This window comes from Corythoichthys intestinalis, chromosome 19 (genome assembly GCF_030265065.1).
Source record: "Corythoichthys intestinalis isolate RoL2023-P3 chromosome 19, ASM3026506v1, whole genome shotgun sequence".
Taxonomy (NCBI): Eukaryota; Metazoa; Chordata; class Actinopteri; order Syngnathiformes; family Syngnathidae; genus Corythoichthys; species Corythoichthys intestinalis.
This window is the reverse complement of record NC_080413.1, coordinates 40274461-40292264: the sequence shown is the minus strand read 5'-3', so window position 1 is coordinate 40292264 and position 17804 is coordinate 40274461. Positions and strand designations below refer to the sequence as shown.

The window sequence follows — 17804 nt, the reverse complement described above, 5'->3', positions numbered from 1 at the left end:
AAACTTGACCATGATAACAATTCAGGGCTCAAACGGCACATTGTTTGCAAAGTAAGTAGATTTAAATCGACATTTTAGGTAACAAGCACTAATGTGCTACTACATGCTGAAGGCTAGGACCTGTTTGGTGATACTGGGATCTGTTTGTGATACTCAATGGATTGCAGGATCATTCCGTCAATTGTACTTGTGTATTCTAAACACATTCTTAATTTGACACCAAACACAAATAGGTTTTGACAATTTTGAGAATTAATTGGATTTAAAAATTAGCTTTTTTAAGGCCAAATTCAAGAACATTTTAATTACCATATTTTGAACACTACAAGGAGCATCTGAGTGTAAGGCACATCTTCAATGAATGGCCGATTTTAAAACTCTTTTCATATATGGTGCGCACTGAATTACTGTACATAAAGCGCATTAGTAGTAGATTGGCATTGCGTTATGCATCCACTAGATGGAGCTGCGGTGAAGCGAATGTCATACAATGAGCAACCAATATCGATCCATATACAAGACACACCTGATTATAAGGCTGTCAGTTTTTGAGAAAATTGAAGGCTTTTAGGTGCCTTATTATAGTACAAAAAACATCCAAACCTTTTAAATTTTATCCCAATGTTTTTTCGTTTTTTTTTACCATTGAGGCAGAAATAAAATACGGTGCCTCCTTACAAGTATGCAAACGCCTTCCAAAATGTTCTACAAACATTCACGTATGTTTGACAAATGGTGGAAAGTGCTATTCAACAGTAGGAGCTGCTCTGTAGCGTACCGCACGAATGCTATTTTTAGACCGTACATCGCCATCTTAACCAGGAAGTGGGTCAACATAGACACGCCCTCGAATACAAACATAGGTCTATGTCTATGTTTTGTGCTGGTAATCTTTCAAAAAAGAACATGCCAAGTAAACACTGCTGCTCTGGAACTTGTAGAAATGACTCTAGACATTACGACATATGAAGGATGTTTTCTTTATACATTTCCCGAAGCCAAAAAAGAGGAAAAAATGTGAACAATGGATCAACTTGCGTGGATGTCCAAAAGACCAGTTTAACACCAGCAAGGCGAAGTCATTCACCTTCATATGCAGTAAACATTTTATTGGGAGCCATGTTCCTACAGATGAGAATGCTGCATCTGCGATCGCTACACAAAAATAGCAATATTAATGACCCCCAAGAACGGTCAGAGACGTAAGACAACCAGAGGATATAACATATAAGAAAGACAGGGCATATGGAGGATAGCTTGTTGAAACAGGGGAATGTCATTGTCATTGGCTTAAGGCAATGCACACAAGAAAAAGGTGTCAATAAAAAAGCTACCTCTGGATCAGGTCAGCTCTTTTTCCCCATCTTTTTCAGCCCTCGACACTCAAGCCATCTCTTTAACTGAACATTTGTATGTTCTTCCACATCTTCATCAGTCACTTTGGTACCAGGAACATTATTTTCGGACAGATCATCTTGTCCATACACTACACGTGCAAATTTAGCATACCAATCAGACGCGTCCTGCAACAGTCTTTGTAGCTGCCCTGGCTTGGCAGAAAAGTCACTCTCTGGGTCTGGTACAGTAACGTGAGCGTAGGCCTGGACTATATTTTCCGTTGCCATTGTACAAAAACACTCACGTAAAACGCTTGCTCAAAAAAGGACCCTCCGAAAACAAAAAGTAAGCCAGATGTGTGATGGAGGTCGTGGCAACATTGATGTAATTTGAACGTGAGCTAAAACTAATTTTTGCGATAGTCATCATTCATACCACGTTTTCCTCACATTTACTGTAGTGTGTGCATACGACACTTTGCTTGTAGTGTTGTGTTAACCTTATGATTCCATCGATGACACTCCTTTGAGGATTCAGGTTTTTCAGGTAGTCCGAAACCAAGATCCGCAGGTCTCCCTCTTCATTGAGCTCCTCCACATACAGTTCTGTAAACCTGCAGTTCATCAAATTATAAAGCGCAAGATGTCGATTTTGTTTTTGCTCATTATTTAACATAGGTCAGCATTCAGTTACCTGTTTCTGAGGCCGAGGGGCAAGTTTCTTTTACCCACATCGGTAGCTGGGTTCATGCAGGCAAATAATCTGAAATCTGGGTGTCGGACAAGGGCATCTAGAGCAATACATATAAAACAAAAAATAAGCCTCATTTTGCCATTTTTTGTAAATGTGTATGGCAGTGGTACCCTTAAGCTCAGTATGGTTTTTGTCAACAATGACGAGAACGAATATATTTTGTCGACAAAAAATCTTTTTCTTGACTATGGCGTGCTTAAAAACGTGGCTCGGCAGACTAAAACATAACGAGACTAATGTCAGTTTTCGTCTGACAAGATGACAACTAGACGAAAATGCACCACCGTTTCTGTTATATGTTCACAATGAGTGGCATTTCAATATTGTATGTCAGCTTGCATCGCGGCAGTGTTTTGGGTCGTGTCACTCATGTGAGATGTGCTGCGCCTCTCCCGCCTCTTAGTTTAGGATGTGTCTCAAGTGAGAGATCATCAGGCAATAAATGTAAATCCTAGAATTAGCATAGCATTCACATCCATGTAAGCATTAGCTTCAGAATGGTGAGCGTCCTAATAAAACATTGGCCAGTCTAAAGCAGAGCCATTTGGCTTTTTCTGGTAGTATGTCTAGAGGATGTTAAACAATCAGACAACTTATTTTTTCTTTTTTACATATTGTATGTGGCTTCTAGGTATGTTTAATTGAAAATAATGCTCTGCTTTTCCTGCTAAGTGTGTATTATCATCACAAAGATTCTGTTGTCCTTGTAGACGCTACAATATGTGCTCGCCTATGTTCATTTGAAATTGTTGGAAACCTTAATTTTTTTGGACTAAAATTTCAAATTTGAATGTTACTGACGAAAATATTTTGGAGTAACTGTTGACTAAAACTAGACGAGATTTGTATGAGGTTTCGTCGACTAAAACTAAACCAAGACGAAACCATTTGAAATTACTAAAATCAGACTAAGACAAATAAGTAGGGATGGGAATCGAAATCCGATTCCAATTCCGAACCGGTTCCGAGTGTTTCGAGGCATCGACATCACAATGAAAAAGCCTTAACGATCCCTTTAACAATTCCTAAAGACGCGTATTGCGTCGTGACGTGTCTTGTTGTCCAGACGCATCAAACTAGCATGGCGCCAAGAACCACTCGCTCCAAAGTTTGACTACACTTCACCAGGAAAGAGTGTGAAAATGAAAGGTTACGACAGGTAAGCACGAGCATTGCAGCCATATACATAACAATGACAGCATGTAAGTTCAAAAGCTCGAAAGTGTGTCTTCACTTCACGAGGAAAAGTTACAACAAAGCGACTTGCAGTCATTGCAAGGTGGAGATAACTGCATCGGGAGGGAATACGACTGCGCTGTCCTCACAGAGAGGCTAAGGCTCAGTCCTGGCTATACAGCAAGCTAAACTCCCAAATGACGATGCAGAAGACGTTGGTATAATTTGCTGACTTTATTCAACCATCACTTGAAGAGTGAAACTAAGAATAGAAATGAAACAAATCAATTTCGTCCCCAATAACAAACAGGTTTGCATCAACGTAAATCAGCGATGATCAGCTGTTAATAACAGTAATAACAAATGGTTAGCATTCATTCGCTAGCATTAGCACATCGTTGAAACCACTACACAACTGGATTTAAGTGTCCGATCGCGAGTGGAAACAACAACAACAACACAAAAGATGATACGTACAGGCGTTGCCGCTGTAGATATTACAGATATTAACAAAGAACGTAGGCTCGTAGAAGTGTTTCCCTCTCTCACTAACTTGCTCACTCGCTCGGATGCGGCATTTCTTCTTCGGGTGTAAGCGCTCTTCTTCACGTGAGCGCGTTGTTCTTCGCGTCAGGATGCGCAAGGGCGCCCCCACTTGAGCGTGTAAGCGCCACAAAAACTGAAAGGCATGCATTTCAATGTAATGGTAAATAATACACGTTAACCCAGCGGTTCCCAAACTGCGGCCCGCGGCCCAAATACGGGCCGCTTCCACATTAGGTCCGGCCATTTTGAAATTTTTTTTTTCTCAATCGTGTTAATAATTTCCTGGCCTTTTCCTTGAAGAATTCAGAGAGGGTTATTTGGTTATTATCTATTTAATTAATAGTGTTTTTATTATTAATTATTATTACTATTATTATATTATATTATTATTATTATTTTATTTACTTTCATTCCGTGAAGAATCCAGAAAGGGTTATTTGATTGTGGCTTTCTGAAAAACAATTTTTTACATTTATGCACTTCTGCAATCGTCACACTTTTTCTGTTACAAACTGACCCCGGCCCCTCATCAGAGAAGGGAAAAGTTATGTGGCCCTCACAGGAAAAAGTTTGGGGACCCCTGCTTTAACACATATTGCCAAAGGCAGAACAACAACCTATCTGCCAATATATACCAATATTTTTTATTTCTATTAGATAAATATTTCAGTAAAATGTTACACATTCTTGTGTATTTTTCCACTTATTGCCACAGTTAACATTGAGGCTTTGGGCCTCTTTTGATCTCGTTGTGAGTTTGTAAGGTTGTGACTTCTGATTAAACAAACTCGATGCCGATCAAAACGTTTGTTCTTCTTTTTCCCCAAATTAGAATCGATAAGGGAATCGAATCGTTAAGCAACATCGATAATGGAATCGGAATCGTAAAAATCCTATCAATTCCCATCCCTACTAATAAGTGATTTCTTCCAAAAGTCAACCAACCAAAAACAACACTGCTCAAGATATGAAATTAATACTTACCAGAGTGGCTTTTGTACCAACATTTTTTTTGTATATTGAACTGCATTTTACATGTAAATGGCCTACCATAATTTCCCGAATATAAGGCGCACCCGTGTATAATGCGCACCCCAAATTTACTTGTAAAATCTAGGAGAAATTATTGTACCAGTTTATTCGCGCACCCTAATTTTAGCACCAATAAATAGAAGAATACAAGAAAACAGAGCTCATATACAGATACAGAAATGTCATTTTACTGACTGAATGCAACAACAAAAAAAGGGGGGGGGGGGGAGAAAATGTGGAACCTTACCTTTCTCGTGAGGCGATGTCCAAAAGCCAAAGTGATACCAATCGCGCGGTTTTGATTTTTTTTGTATTTTTCGTAATATGCAGCAAAGAAAGTCCTTTTGTCTACAGAAGTGTACGTCAAGGTACCATTGTATATATCATTTTTCAACAATTTGTCTGAATAATAGCAATAAAAACAATAATAAAAATCAAAGTAATGATAGATCTACATATACAACGGGTACCTCACAGTGGTCGCTGTTTGAGACCCAACAAGAAGAGACAGATGGAGGAGGAGGAGGAGGAGAAGAGCAAGTAAAACAAAACAAAAAACATCCTCACCAAAATCTCCACGGTCCAAGAGCACTAGGGATCCAGCAGAGCTCTCTAGCAGTCCACTCAAACACTCAAGGGTCTCCGCCGCTGCTAGATTTATCTCATCGAGCAAGATCCAGTAGCCCTTCTTTACTGCCTTGGCTAAAGTTCCCTAAGATAAAAAATACAGTATGAAACAGCTCCCACAAAAAATAGTTTTATGTTTCATTGCAAATACAAATTCTACCATTTATCCCTCTATAGACCCTACTCACATGACGTCACAACCACGCCTCCGCGCCATATTGTCCGTCTACTCGTCATGTTGATGCATTACCGCTACGTAAATTCCTCCTATTATGGTGTGTTTTTCTGCTCGTTAACATTAATAATCAAAATGGTGAAGGCGTGTGTGGCGGTTGGTTGCAATAACAGAGAAGATAGACGGAGAGACTTGAAGTTCTACCGTATTCCGAGAGACCCGGAGAGGAGAGCGAGATGGACTGCTGCAATTCGACGAGAAAACTGGGCTCCAAACGATTACCACGGATTATGTAGTAGTCATTTTATATCTGGTAAGATGCATTTAATATATATTTAGAGGGTTTTGGGCTGACAACCACAATTAAGATCATTGCGAGGCTATTCGCCGACAACATACAGTTTCAAATTCAAGATGCTTATTTCTTCCACCATCATTACATTTTGAATAATATTTAGCTGGTACCAAGTGAAAGAAGCTGGCCTCGTCTACGGATCATCAGTTAAACAGGTGTGTCCAAACCTTTTGCAAAGGGGGCCAGATTTGGTGTGGTAAAAATGCGGGGGGGCTACCTTGGCTGATTTACATAGAACAATATATTTAAACAAATTTTAGCAAGCCCATCTGAGTGTCACATTTGCTTTATTATTTTTTTAAATTCATAATTTCAACAGTCTCGTCTTTGTGGCTTTCTCTTTCGACACTCGGACTCTTGCGAAATACTGCTGCTGTGAAAAAATAAACTAGCTTCAAGTTGCTATAATTTTTCCCTGCGTATCTTCCCTGTAATGTTGTCGTACATGTCAGCGTGTCTTGTTTAGTTATATTGAGTCACATCGAACTCTTTGAAAACGGCAACTGTCTCTTTGCAAATGAGGCAAACAGTTGTTGCGTGTTTTCTTGAAGAAATAGTCCAATATCCACCTATCCTTGAAGCGTCGGCCATCGCAGTCAACTTTTTTTTTTTTTTTTTGATTGTCGCCATTTTAGAAATCACACAGGGTAATGTTGCTTAGAGTGCTGCTCTTAAAGTTTTTCAAACTTTCGTGAGAATAGGCTAATTTTGTGTGGACAAGATAGTTGTAGATATTAGGGTAGCAGATGTCAGGCAGAGAGGGCGAAGACAGCGGGTCGAAAAATATCGATTTAGGCATCAAATATGGATCTGGCGAATGGATAGTGTTACGGATGGGGAGTAATTTTTCCTTTTGTTCAGGTATGTATGTTTTTCCTTTCACTTTATACTGGTTTAGGTTGGTTTTCACCTGTATCTTTCATTTGCAGTAGTTTCCACCTGTGTGATCTCAGAAGGCCTCCACAGCTGGAACCACTTCCTCATTAGTTAGTTATCATCCAATCATCTGTTCGTCCTGCCACTATATAAGTTGAATTGTTTGCTCTGTTCAGGAGAGGCGGTGGCAGCTCTCACTTTGGTTGTATTGGTTTGTTGAAGCCTATTATGTTTTGACTTTGATTCTGTTTGTGAAGTTTGCTTTCTGCCACTTGTTTATTAATGATCTCTTTTGTCTTTTTCTTTAGGTTGGCGCAGAGCACAGAGGTAGGGACTTTAGTTAGACACCTGCAGGTATACATCGTGTCTCCCACCTCACGTAGGTACCAACTCTCTGTATTAGTCCATTAGATAGAGCGGCAACACCACCCATGTATTTTGGGGCACAATAGGTGCCTGTCACTGTAGTGTTTTAGTTTGGGGGTTGTTTTTGGTTCTAGGTTCAGTTGGGGTTTTTGGAACTGTTTATTTGGTGTTTGCTGCATAGTGCAGGGGGTTGGGTAAATGTTTGTGTGCTCTGTGTCCATTGTTTCTTTTCTGTTAAATAAACTTTTTATTTGCAATTTTGACTGGTCACCGCCTCCTCATTGCACACCTGCCGTCTTATGTTACGCTCGTGGCCCCTGACCACCAAGGGGTACTCGTGACATTTGGGGGCTCGTCCGGGAGCTGTGTGGTTCCGCGGAGGCGCCAGGTGTGTTGGTGTGCAGTGGCGGTCGGATTGCGAGTTTTATTTATTTAACTTTTTTGGTAATTCCCTGCGCGCCCTGGTAGATAATGGCCACAGGCTTTAGTGTTGAGGATTTCTTGGCGGGTCCCACGGTGGGACAATTGGACCTTTGAAGAAAAGCGGATTTTTGTGCGATCGGTGCGCATTTTGGAGTTGAGCTCCTAATGTCTAAAACTTGGGCTCAGCTGAAGGCATCGGTCATTGATTTGCTGGTTAAAGAGGGCGTGTCTATTGAGGGAGTAGAGGGTCATTCGGATTCTCCGGAGGAAATTCCTCCCGTTTTTCGGGCTGTGAGGAGTGAGACTCCTCCCACTAGCCCTAGGTCCTCCTTAGATGGAGCCGGTTCGTCCCCTCGGTTAAGGGTTCGCTTAGCTCGTTTGAAGCTTGAGAAAGAGGAGAGGGACCGTGAGCTCGAGTATAAACATCAGCAGGCCATGTATAAATTAGAACTTGAGGCTAGAAATGCTGTCCGATTAAAGGAATTGGAACTGGAAATGAAAAGGCTTGATGTAACGTCCGGAACTCATTTGGTCGCAACTCCGGGTGATAACTCATCACATAAGCCATTTGACGCTAGTCGGCAGATTGGTCTCGTCCCCGAATTCCGTGAGTCGGAGGTGGACGAGTATTTTGAGACCTTCGAAAGAATAGCCACGGCTTTTAAATGGCCACCAGAGGCGTGGGCGCCCTTGCTACAGAGCAAGTTGATTGGGAAAGCTCGCGATGTGATGAACAAAATGCCTCTGAGGGAGAGCATGGTTTATGCTACATTAAAAGAGACTGTCCTGCGTTCGTATAGCCTTGTTCTCGAAGCATACAGACAGCGTTTTCGTGTTCACAGAAAAGCACCCGAAAAAACCTTTGTAGCGTTTGCTAGTGAAAAGCAGACTCTTTTCAATCGTTGGTTAAAGGCAAGTGAAGTCACGGATTTTAATTCACTCTGTGATTTAATTTTGATGGAGGATTTTAAAAATAGCCTATCGGATCGGTTGGCCACTTATTTAAATGAACAGAAGGTCACTAATGTGTCCGAGGCAGCTGTGCTGGTAGATGAGTATGTGATTACTCACAGGCAGCATGTTGATAAAAAAGATGACGTTGAGAAACAAGACAAAAGTAAATTGAGTTTTAAAAGCCGGTCTCAGTCAGGACGGGCGTCGCCACCTACTTCGGCGGAACGTTGTTTTCTTTGTCATGAGAATGATCATTTAATAGCCAACTGTCCAGAGCGAAGAAATAACCGAAAGGCTGAATCTTCTCCGACTGGATTATGCATGGTGCCTTCTCAACCAGTTCAAGCAAATAAAGGTGAGGTTTCCTCTTATGAACCTTTTATGCTCGACGGTTATGTTTCTCTAGGCTCAGGTGAAAAGTGCTCGGTACGCATCCTTCGGGACACCGGAGCTGCCCAATCTTTTATCTTGGGTGATGTATTGCCTTTTAATGATGAGTCTTCTCGTGGCTCGAGTGTGGTGGTCCAAGGAATTGGAATGGAGTACATCACGCTACCGTTACACTGGGTTAATTTGTCATGTGATCTCTTGGCAGGCACATTTTTAGTTGGGGTTCGCCCATCATTGCCGATGCCAGGCGTCACTTTTCTGTTAGTGAACGACATCGCCGGTGGTAAGGTCACACCGGTGTTGGAAGTCGTGCAGCAACCTGATGAGTCGCAACCAGACGAATTGGGGCAGGCTTACCCTGACGTGTTCCCGGTCTGTGTCGTCACTCGTGCGCAATTGAAAAAGCTGGGTAATGAGGTCGATTTATCGAACACCTTTTTGGCGGACGGATTAGTTAACCCAGGGAGGAGTACGACTAATGAGTCTGTGTTAAAGGGATCAGCGTTTGATGCAGTTTCTTTAAAAATGACTCGCGATGACCTTATTGCTGCGCAAAAATCTGACACCAGTCTAAACAAATGTTTTGAGGCTATTCAGCACCCGAATGACTTAAAGAATAAGGATGCAAAGTATTTTATTGAGGACGGGTTGCTTTTAAGAAAATGGAAGTCTCGTTTGGACACAGATTTTAGCGTTGTTCAAGTGATTGTCCCGGTAAGTTACCGCCATGCAGTTTTATCGTTGGTTCACGAAAATGCATGGGCAGGTCATTTAGGTGTGACAAAAACTTATGATCGTGTATTGGGACATTTTTTTTGGCCTGGTTTGAAAAAGGATGTTGTGCAGTATTGCCGTACATGCCACACATGTCAAGTGGTGGGAAAGCCAAACCAGAGGCTTAAACCAGCACCCCTACATCCAATCCCTGCGCTGGGCGAAGCATTCGAACACGTCCTTGTTGATTGCGTTGGCCCGCTACCTAAGACGAAGAGTGGTAATCAATATTTACTCACTATGATGTGTGTCGCGACAAGATATCCTGAAGCAATACCTCTCAGAAAAATAACATCACAGTCTGTAGTCAAGGCTCTGATGAAGTTCTTTTCTACTTTTGGGCTGCCGAAATTGGTACAAACTGATGAGGGTACTAATTTCCTTTCTGGTATTTTTGAGCAGGTTTTAACAACATTGTCTATCACACATCGAACATCTAGTGCATATCACCCGGAGTCACAGGGAGCGTTGGAGAGATGGCATGGCACATTAAAATCAATACTGCGCAAGTACTGTTTTGATAACAGTAGGGATTGGGATGATGCTGTCCCTTTGGCTCTCTTTGCAGTCAGAGAGACTGTACAAGAATCCCTAGGTTTTAGTCCAGCAGAGCTAGTATTTGGCCACACTGTACGAGGGCCTTTAAAGGTTTTAAAAGATGAAATCCTAGGTGCGGGACTGTCAACGAAGAGAAACACCCTCAGTTATGTGAGCCGGTTTCGTGAGCGGCTACATAGAGCATGTAGTTTGGCCAAGGAGTGTTTGTCGGGAGTGCGGAGCGACATGAAAAAACGGTATAAGACCGCCGTCTGTCGTTCGTTTGGGCCGGGTGACCAGGTACTGGTCTTGTTACCTGTTCCAGGTTCATCATTGTCTGATGACTGTGTTGATACAGTGGATCGGCACTTTGCGTGGGAGAGGTGTCGACAAGGTGTTCACGGATGCCCTGTCTCGGTGTGGTCAGTAGCAGGGTTTTTATTTATGATGGCATCTTTGTTTTTGGTACGTGCCGGTTTAGGTTACTTCTCTGTTGCTGTGCTACCCTTCTGAAATTTCGCTTGCATTGGATGTATAGGCTATTCCGGATAGGCCTGTTTATCAACTGGAAGTTGATATTTTAGGGGGGGAGTGTTACGGATGGGGAGTAATTTTTCCTTTTGTTCAGGTATGTATGTTTTTCCTTTCACTTTATACTGGTTTAGGTTGGTTTTCACCTGTATCTTTCATTTGCAGTAGTTTCCACCTGTGTGATCTCAGAAGGCCTCCACAGCTGGAACCACTTCCTCATTAGTCAATCATCCAATCATCTGTTCGTCCTGCCACTATATAAGTTGAATTGTTTGCTCTGTTCAGGAGAGGCGGTGGCAGCTCTCACTTTGGTTGTATTGGTTTGTTGAAGCCTATTATGTTTTGACTTTGATTCTGTTTGTGAAGTTTGCTTTCTGCCACTTGTTTATTAATGATCTCTTTTGTCTTTTTCTTTAGGTTGGCGCAGAGCACAGAGGTAGGGACTTTAGTTAGACACCTGCAGGTATGCATCGTGTCTCCCACCTCACGTAGGTACCAACTCTCTGTATTAGTCCATTAGATAGAGCGGCAACACCACCCATGTATTTTGGGGCACAATAGGTGCCTGTCACTGTAGTGTTTTAGTTTGGGGGTTGTTTTTGGTTCTAGGTTCAGTTGGGGTTTTTGGAACTGTTTATTTGGTGTTTGCTGCATAGTGCAGGGGGTTGGGTAAATGTTTGTGTGCTCTGTGTCCATTGTTTCTTTTCTGTTAAATAAACTTTTTATTTGCAATTTTGACCTGTCACTGCCTCCTCATTTCACACCTGCCGTCTTATGTTACGCTCGCGGCCCCTGACCACCAAGGGGTACTCGTGACAGATAGAATGAAGCTTTTCCACATAACGCCTTTTATGCAACGCATCCAATGAGTTTACAGCGTCTGAAAGCACCGGGGCTTCCATGAATTGCTCTATAAACTGAACGACTAATTGAAACCATTGAGAATAGGGCTAAACAGAGACGGACAATATGGCGGCCGGATACAGCGACACGTCATTCTGTGACGTTGGTGAGTAGGGTCTATTCATCCCGTAGCCCCAATGGACCAATCGCAAAGCCCCGCCCCCTTGGAAAACTCATTCAACCCACGGCTCTGTCAAATTCTCTCAGTGACAGTGGCCGAGTGAACGAACGATTTATGGATGATGGTGATGGCGGGAGTTCAAATTTCTGAATTTGCACTACCACCTAGCAATAGACCTGTTTTTTTTTTTAATTGAATTTCTTCTAGAAGCAGACAGAGGTTTGCAGTATGCAGTGGAGTAGTATGTCAATGGTATTAAACTGAGACCATTATTATAATCGATGCGAAATGCTACCACTTCAAGCAACTTAAAAACAAGAAACCCCACAGGGCGAATATCTATCTAGCTATAACGTTTGCTACTTAGTAACGTTATGTCGTGTGTTTTGTCAGACTTGTTTCCATTTCTTTCGTGAACGAATGAATGCATCACAGGAGGGAGCGCGTGGTCACGCTCTGCTTTAACGAGCAGTTGCTAAGTTGCGATTGTAATCTTGGCAAAATGACAAAGAAAGTCTAACATCGTTACTTTGGATGTTACAATCATTGCGCAGTTGCGTACTCACCACTTGGAAAATAACAAATAGAAACATTGTGCGGCGCCGTGTATATATTCTGGAAGCAGAAACCACAACAGTGTGCGTAACAGTGGCCGAGAAGGCAGAGCCTCTCGGGGCTCTCCTGAAAGTGGCGACAATATGACAGTCCAAAAAGTCACAAAAGTGAAAGCGATTTTGCGCCTGGTGTGACTTGTGGGGTCACGCGTTTCCCTTTCGTGGTTTATTTTTCCCATATGCATTTTTTGAGCAGGGAGGGGCCGCCCCGCTGCTGGCAGAGCGGTGACTTAACGCGCAAGGCGATGTCACCCATCTCTCTATGACCAACGACGGGAGGACCGGCAAGGTGAAGTATATTATTGTGAAGCATTTTTGAAGTGTCCAAGATCAATTTGCGAATGTGCCATCAGCTCATCATAGCTCATTAATGCCAAGTGAGCCAGCGGGTTCCACATTAAAGATTATAGGTTGGCAGAGACCCAGACGCGCTCATCAAAATAGCCAGATGTGGATCATGAGACATAGGTTCCCGACCCCTGTGCTAGGTGTACAGCTAGCTGCAAGCAAAATGCATCAATTCAGCCAGGAGCAACAAGTGGGTTATGGTATGTTGCATTTCTGATGATACTTGAGGTAGCTATTTGACGGTGAGAACAAGCACTGTCCATGTGAGCACAGCATAGTACACTACACACCATACACTTCATAACTGTATTGATGGGTCAATTCAGCCAGCCACTGCGCAACACCTTCAAGCAGGGGGCCCATCCCACAATCCGCTTCAGTTATTTGCAGTCGTTCGCAGCGACACATGCAGCAATTCAACGTGGGATTTAGGATAAAAGTACAAAAGCTGTACCGCATATAAACAAGAAGGATTGTCGCAGGAGTGATTTGTTCAAGGATTCAAGGCAATTATTATATTTTTCGTACCATGCATGCATTTTGAAACGTTGTGGGAAAAAAATCAATGGGAGAAATTAGCCGCTACGGAATTGGTATCATAGTTTGCAATATTTTCGGTTCTTTGCTCTTTTAGCAAAGAATGAAGACTGTTTTACGTCCATATCTATAGAGAATCCAGGGATTTAAGCATTTGTTCACAAGAATTTCAACGTAAAAAGCTCTTTGTTGTGGTAAGGCGGCGTCACAGTGACTTAAAGATGAGCAACACATTCGACATAATTACGTGAAAATAAATTATACTACCCGTTTTTTTTTTCCTTTTTTTGCTTTTACCAAGAAACCAGACAAAGCATGCAGTCCAGTAATACTAATAGTATAAAAAAGCAGATCGTAGACAATAAGGCAAAACTGAAAAAAGATTTTAAAATATATATATGGTGGAAAACAATGAGAAGGCTGAAAAAGCTGTTTCTGCTCTTGCACCCCTCTTTGCAATAAACTGCTGTATTTTAAGCCAAAAGAACTGTTGTGTTTCATAGAACAATATGTCTATATGCTGCCATAGCAGATTCATGGCGCATTGAGCCCTCGAACTATTTCTAATTTGTCCGTTTTACCCTGAAAGCCACTGTTTACAGACATCCCGAAACCGCTTTGGTTTCTTGTGCTTGACGGTAGGCATGGTGTACTTGGGGTTAAAGGCCTCACCTTTTCTCCTCCAAACATATTGCTGGGCATTGTGGCCAAACAGCTCGATTTTTGTTTCGTCTGACCACAGAACTTTCCTCCAGAAGGCCTTATCTTTGTCCATGTGATCAGCAGCAAACTTCAGTCGAGCCTTAAGGTGCCGCTTTTGGAGCAAGGGCTTCCTTCTTGCGGGGCAGCCTCTCAGTCCATGGAGATGCAAAACACGCTTGACTGACACTGACACCTGTGTTCCAGCAGCTTCTAATTCTTGGCAGATCTGCTTTTTGGTGATTCTCGGTTGAATCTTCACCCTCCTGACTAGAGCTGGGAATCTTTGGGCACCAAACGATTCAATTACGATTACGATTCAGATGGTCCGATTCGATTCTAAAACGATTATTGATGCACCCCCCCCCCTTTGTTTTTTTTTTTTTTTTTTAAATATTTTGTACATTTGTTCCAAAATTGTTCAAAAATACTCTGAGGCTAAACCAAACTACTATTTCAGTATCAAGTTAAAATATAGCAGTAAACAAATATACAAAAATAACATTAAATAAAAAACTCCAGTCCCCATTCTGTATCAGCAGCTTTAAACTACATTCAATTAATTTAATGTTGTGAATCAACCGTTAAAGTTGTTAAAATTGCTCCCGTTAATCCATAATTTCCCTTTTGTCAACTTTCGACATGTGAAAGTTTTAAAACTATTTTAAAGATAGATTCAAGTCAATATTTTACCGATTTAGGAGTATTTTAGATAAAAAGTTAATTAGGTTTGCTTGGAAGGTTCGCTACAACAGCCTTGCAGAGAAGTGTACTGCTTTAAGATGGCGGCCGTTTACTACGTCTGCATCTAGCTTTTTGTAGATGTGCTGCAAACGCTACCGCTACCGTAGTGCATCTAGTCTTATATAAATGATATCTACCGTAACATTATGTGGATGACGTACTTTTGTAGCAGCTTCACGTATGTTGTTGTGTTTTTTTATCTCGTGGCATGAGTTGAGCTAGAGCCGTGAGTTGAGCATTGGCATTACCCGAGGGGCCGGGTAATGAGAAGCATGATGTTTAGCTACTCTCGCTCCGTTGCTCATTGACCGCGCGGCGCGCTGAGTGTGTTGTACTTCCGCTTTACTTGGCATATTTCAATAATCGGAATTTGGATGTTTGTGAATCGTTCTCGAATCTTCCACGGCCGAATCGCGAATAATCTAAGAATCGGAAATTTTGCACACCTCTACTCCCGACCAATTTTCAATCAGCAGCAGGTGATAGCTTGCGTTTTCTTCCTGATCGTGGCAGTGACAAAACAGTGCCATGCACTTTATACTTACAAACAATTGTTTGCACTGTTGCTCTTGGGACCTGCAGCTGCTTTGAAATGGCTCCAAGTGACTTTCCTGACTTGTTCAAGTCAATGATTCGCTTTTTCAGATCCATGTATGTATATTTTTGACCCAGCAGATTTGATCACTTTTTCTGTTAACCCATAATAAAGTCATAAAAGAACCAAACTTCATGAATGTTTTTTGTGACAAAGAAGCATCTGTTCCAATCACTCTATCGGAGAAAAATGAGAGTTGTAGAAATAACTGGAAACTCAAGAGAGCCATGACATTATGTTCTTCACAAGTGTATGTAAACTTTTGACCACAACTGTATATGAAAATTAGTGTTGCACCGATACCATTTTTTGGCCCCGATACCGATACCTGGCTGTGCAGTATCGGCCGATACCGATACCATACCACCCCGATTATATATATATATATATATATATATATATATATATATATATATATATATATATATATATATATATATATATATATATATTCCCCCCCAAAAGAGCTACATAATTGGGTGTGAAATCATTGCTATCAAGGCTTTGTCAGGCTGTTGCTTACCTTTGCAAAATAGGAAAAAGCTTAGTACAAAGTATAATACTAGTCCAACAGTAAGAAAGTAAAAATAAGTTCATAATAATAAACTCTGAATGAACTGAGTAAAGTTTTTTTAAACCTCTCAAAGGTCAAACTGCAACTTTCATGAAATTATTGTCACATTCTGCTGCTGGTTAGATTGTGTTTTGTTGCTGGGCTGTTAGTGGGGGCGTTCCTGACGTCGCACCTGAATCCAATGCGGCCTCATCAACGCAGCATTTAAGCACGGGTGAGCTCAGAGAAGGCTGCCGAGATATTTGCTTTGCTGATCGCCATTTCACATCTCGCACTATAGTCTCGCTACATTTGCTTGTTATGCCCCTGCATAGGGTTTTTCCTGTTAGTGTGCTGCACTCGTTTGTAACCTCTACCCTGTGCAGGTATTTGAGTGTTTTTATTTGGGCTTTTTGGCTCGCTGCCTATCGTCTTAGTTAATCTTCGAGTTTGTAGTATTGAGCTCCGTCGACCTGCTGTTACGGACTCCTTTTGTTATTTCTACTATCCCGCGATCGCGTGTTATTTTTTGTTTGCAATCATTAAACCCTTGTACTTATCCCCCGCTTGTTGTCCGCTTCGAGGTCCAACCTTGTTTCCGCATTTGCGGACGCTCACAATTATAAGTAATAATAATTGACCACAGCATCCAGTCTCTCTATTAGCCTCGTTTTTTCGGGAGGGGGTGGGTCCCTTATTTCTATTTCTGAAGGGTGGCAACCCTACTTTGGAAACAGTTCCCAAATTACTGCAGCATTTCTTTCAGTAGAAGACAATAAAAGTAAAGTAGACGTAGTGAACTGACCAGAGATTGTTGCACCTGTCCAGCGCCCTTCCTCTGGATAGCAGTCCTGCTCTTGCAGGCTCAAACTCGTTGTGTTCGTTCACCTTTCGTCTTCATATGTTTTATCAGGTTTGAGGTATTGAAACTGGCCGATTTAACTCCACATCTCGAAACTTTCAGGCTGCAAATCTTGCACGCAGCCACTGATTTTAATTGACGGGATTTCTATTTTGAAATATTTCCCGACCGCCGCCATGCCGCCATGTCGGCCATGTCGCCATGTCGGCCATGTCATTGGTCAGAAGTGGCTATTGGCCCGTTCTCATTGGTCTGGAGCAGGCCAATAGCGATAGCTGTTTGGTGTTTACGTGTCATCACACAACACAGAGACAAAGTGTAGTGAGCACCAGGAGAATAAAAAAAGGCTGCGGTCAAATGTTATAATAATGGACCGGTAAATGGTATCGGCGCCGTCTTTGTTGGTACTCGCCGATACCGATACCACCATTTTGGGCCGGATCGGCGCCCCCTGCCGATACTAGTATCGGTATCGGTGCATCTTTAATGAAAATGAAAATCTCGAACACTCCTTGATGTCTACGATTTCTGCATCGCGACCCTTTCTATGTTACCATGTTTCACCCATAAAATCTGGCTTTGGGCCATTCAAAGCTGTGTCTTGACACTCGGTGATACATGCTACATGGAGTTTTTGGATCAAAACAAGGTAAGTACTAGAGCTGGGAATCTTTGGGCACCTAACGATTCGATTACGATTACTATTCAGAAGCTCCGATTCGACTATAAAACGATTATTGATGCACCCCCCTCCTTTTTTTTTTTTTATTTTTATTTTTTTTTTTTTAAATGTTTTCTACATTAGTTCCAAAATTGTTCAAAAATACTCTCAGGCTAAACCAAACTACTATTTCAGTATCAAGTTAACATATAGCAGTAAACAAATGTACAAAAATAACAGTAAATAAAAAAACTCCAGTCCCCATTCTGTATCAGCAGCTTTAAACTACATTCAATTAATTTAATGTTGTGAAT

General features: G+C 41.8%; 1 protein-coding gene across 2 annotated transcripts in view; it reads right to left on the bottom strand.

Moving 5' to 3' along the window:
• The window catches only part of mdn1 (midasin AAA ATPase 1), a 218421-nt gene that overhangs the window by 139643 nt on the left and 60974 nt on the right, over positions 1-17804 (bottom strand). For both annotated transcript variants that reach the window (XM_057822299.1, XM_057822300.1), the window contains exons 18-20: positions 5413-5557; positions 2032-2128; positions 1838-1951 (exon numbers count right to left, since the gene is read on the bottom strand). In XM_057822299.1, coding sequence (XP_057678282.1) covers positions 1838-1951; positions 2032-2128; positions 5413-5557 — 356 coding nt within the window. The remainder of the gene's footprint in view (positions 1-1837; positions 1952-2031; positions 2129-5412; positions 5558-17804) is intronic.